A 2,712-nucleotide genomic window follows, 5' to 3' on the forward strand; every position below is an offset into this window, starting at 1 on the left:
GGGACTAGATGATCTTTAAAGGTCCCTTCCAACCCAAACCGTTCTATGATTCTGTGATTCTAAGCATGCACATACCAAAGACCTTTTAGCCTCCGGGAGGAACTGTCCGAACTCAGAAAGCAGATCCTCCTGTCCCCTGAACAGATTTGCTACTTCAGTAAACACTTCCTCCTCTGACATGCCCCGAAAGGGTCGGCCTTTAGTGTTCAGCTGTTCTTTCTGAAAAGATACGCACAGATGTTAAATGGAGAGAAAAACATACCTCACTCTGCAAGAAAACTCATGTCCGTAACAGCCAAAACCCCAATGCTACACAAACTCGAAATGACGATCAGACAGCCCAAGGTCTTACGGTGCATCTTATCACTAACTCGGCTGGAGGTCAGTAAAGACAGATCTAGACATGACCCTCGTACACCTCAGAGCTGGAGAGTTGCACAGTTCTCACACTTGTGTCATTTCATGTGAGTGTCTCTGAGGCAATGCCTGGAGAAAGGCTGGTCCTCGGGAGCTCTTTAAGCCCATTCAGCATGCAGAGGTTTAATCTGACAACAGCTACAGTGCACACCCACATTCTCTCAGTGGAACACTTCTTACCTGGTACGTATGAAGAATTTCTAAGAAGGATCTGTAAATTTCTGGATGATCAAGGAAACGTGTTTTGATCTTATTCACGTAACTGATAGCATTATTGAACTCTACAGAATCAGACTCCAAAGGAATTTGGGATTTATCTTCTTTGTATGGAAGCTGTTGCCTAAAGTCCTCGGAGCAGTCACTGTGATTGTGCGAATTCTCCTGGGAATAATGCAACAACAGCCCGCTGCCGGGGAGCGCGTTGGGGACGGGCTCTGAGGGCACCTAGTGGCATAAGACACAGAAGACAGTGACCTACATAGAAATGTAGGTGCAAGTTCAACGATGATCTAGCATCAGGATTTTCAAGCTAAAAAAGATTTAATTACCCAATAAATTTCCCTACCTATTTTATTAAAACCATCAGTTAAAAGAATCCCGTAAGCCATGTCTGACTCTACCACTTTGGACCGTCGCTGCGTTATCCACTATGCTCCGAGAGGGTGCACCAGCCACGCAGTGCAGTTTGTAACCACTGCTCCATTTCAGAGGAACTGCCCGTTTTACGAAACACATAAAAACATAAGGCTCTTAAAGATGCTGAATTTCTAAGCAACAGAGAGACCTGAAGGAACTGACATCTAGAAGATATTTACTGCTGCTGATTAGAGTTAAACCACAAGTTTATCAGGTAACAGCTCTGTTTCAGCCTCCACAACCACACAACAACAACAAAAGGGAGCAGAGGCCAATCTGTATCCATCTATGTTCCCGCAGATGTCTTTCACCGCAGGATGTTAGCAATTGCGTGGCGAGACCTCACATGTATTTTTTGCCTATTACCCAAACACATGTCCCAGTTTCTCAGTGGAAGACTGGAAATGCGATCCTTCCAGGATCTCTTTTTGGAATTTGTCACTAAACACCACGCACTGAGAATCTATATTGTATGACAAGCTTCTGACGATTTCAGTTTTCAAATCTGGAGCTGAAGCGACACTTCATGCAGGGATTTAATTCTTGTGTAAGCTGAACTAACAACTGGTTTGAGAATATATATTTCAATTTCTATTATACCCATTATCATAGACTTCGGAAACCATGTAAAAACTTCAGCGACCTGCAATACACGTAGCCTAAATGGTGCAAGAGACGTGCACAGCGATACGTGGAAGAGAATCTGTTTAGAGAGTACGAGCTCACCAACCTACCTGACTGTTCAAAGGTGACTGTATGCTTAACTTCCCGTTCTTTGGAATTTCTATCCTGTAGCCCAGAGGGAGGAAAGCATTGAAGCCTACAATGAGGTCGGGATGCTCATGGAAAAGCTGTGAAACACGTCGGATTACTCCAGGCGTGTCAATGCTGAAAATGGAGAAGAGTTTGTTACTTGTGTGGGAAACAGAAGTGCAAGTTAAGCCGAGCGTGTCACAGAGGTAACCCAAGCCGTGGCCTGGCTTCTTAGAGATGTGATTTTGCAACAAGCAAGTTTGGGAACCTCAGACCTAGAAATCAGCCCAAGCAGAGGGAATGACCACCATCCACTGTGGCCTCATTCTGGGGGTGTTATGCAGAGAGAGGAGCTACGACTGTGCAGGTTACCCGAAACGGGCAAGGCAGCCACCACCTCTGAGGCTGACACAGAGGCTCTGCACTCAAGCTGCTTCGCTTATTTTCAAGATCTGCGTTTCAGAGCGGGAAGTAAAAATAGATTTGACTTTTCCTGTGGATCTGGGCTCTGGAAAGCAATGGGATGGACAGAGACCCTCTGTCTCCAATGCCTAGTGACTGCACTCGCGGGGGACAGGCCAGCAGGGTGGCCTGTGTGTCTGTGGAGGTGGGAAATGGTGTGAAGGCTGGGGGACCCCCTCAAAGGCAGTGAGACCCCCGCAGCAGCCCTGGGGCACAAGGCCTGGGCTTTACCTCTGGCTCTTGAACTCTTTCATGATCTCCAGGAAGCCGTTGTAGGTGGCAGGGTCGCTGCCAAAGCGGATCTTCACCTGGTCCAGGTAGGACAGCGCATCCTCCACCTGCGGGGCGAGAAGGGGGGTCAGGCCCTGAAAGAGGGAACAATCCCTGAGGCATCCCATGATCCCAGAACGGGCGCAGGGGCACCCTACGGCATTCAGGGAGGCG

At 47.7% G+C, this 2,712-nt stretch overlaps 1 protein-coding gene across 1 annotated transcript in view; it reads right to left on the bottom strand.

The window, feature by feature from the left end:
• The window catches only part of SIN3B (SIN3 transcription regulator family member B), a gene marked incomplete at its 5' end in the record, with an annotated part of 12,170 nt that extends 9,537 nt beyond the window's left edge, over positions 1–2,633 (bottom strand). The window contains 4 exons of the mRNA XM_010159206.1: positions 76–219; positions 598–861; positions 1,788–1,941; positions 2,500–2,633. Coding sequence (XP_010157508.1) covers positions 76–219; positions 598–861; positions 1,788–1,941; positions 2,500–2,633 — 696 coding nt within the window. The remainder of the gene's footprint in view (positions 1–75; positions 220–597; positions 862–1,787; positions 1,942–2,499) is intronic.
• Between the last annotated feature and the right edge of the window lie 79 nt (positions 2,634–2,712).

The sequence above is a fragment of the Eurypyga helias genome, unplaced genomic scaffold (assembly GCF_000690775.1).
Source record: "Eurypyga helias isolate BGI_N326 unplaced genomic scaffold, ASM69077v1 scaffold5749, whole genome shotgun sequence".
Taxonomy (NCBI): Eukaryota; Metazoa; Chordata; class Aves; order Eurypygiformes; family Eurypygidae; genus Eurypyga; species Eurypyga helias.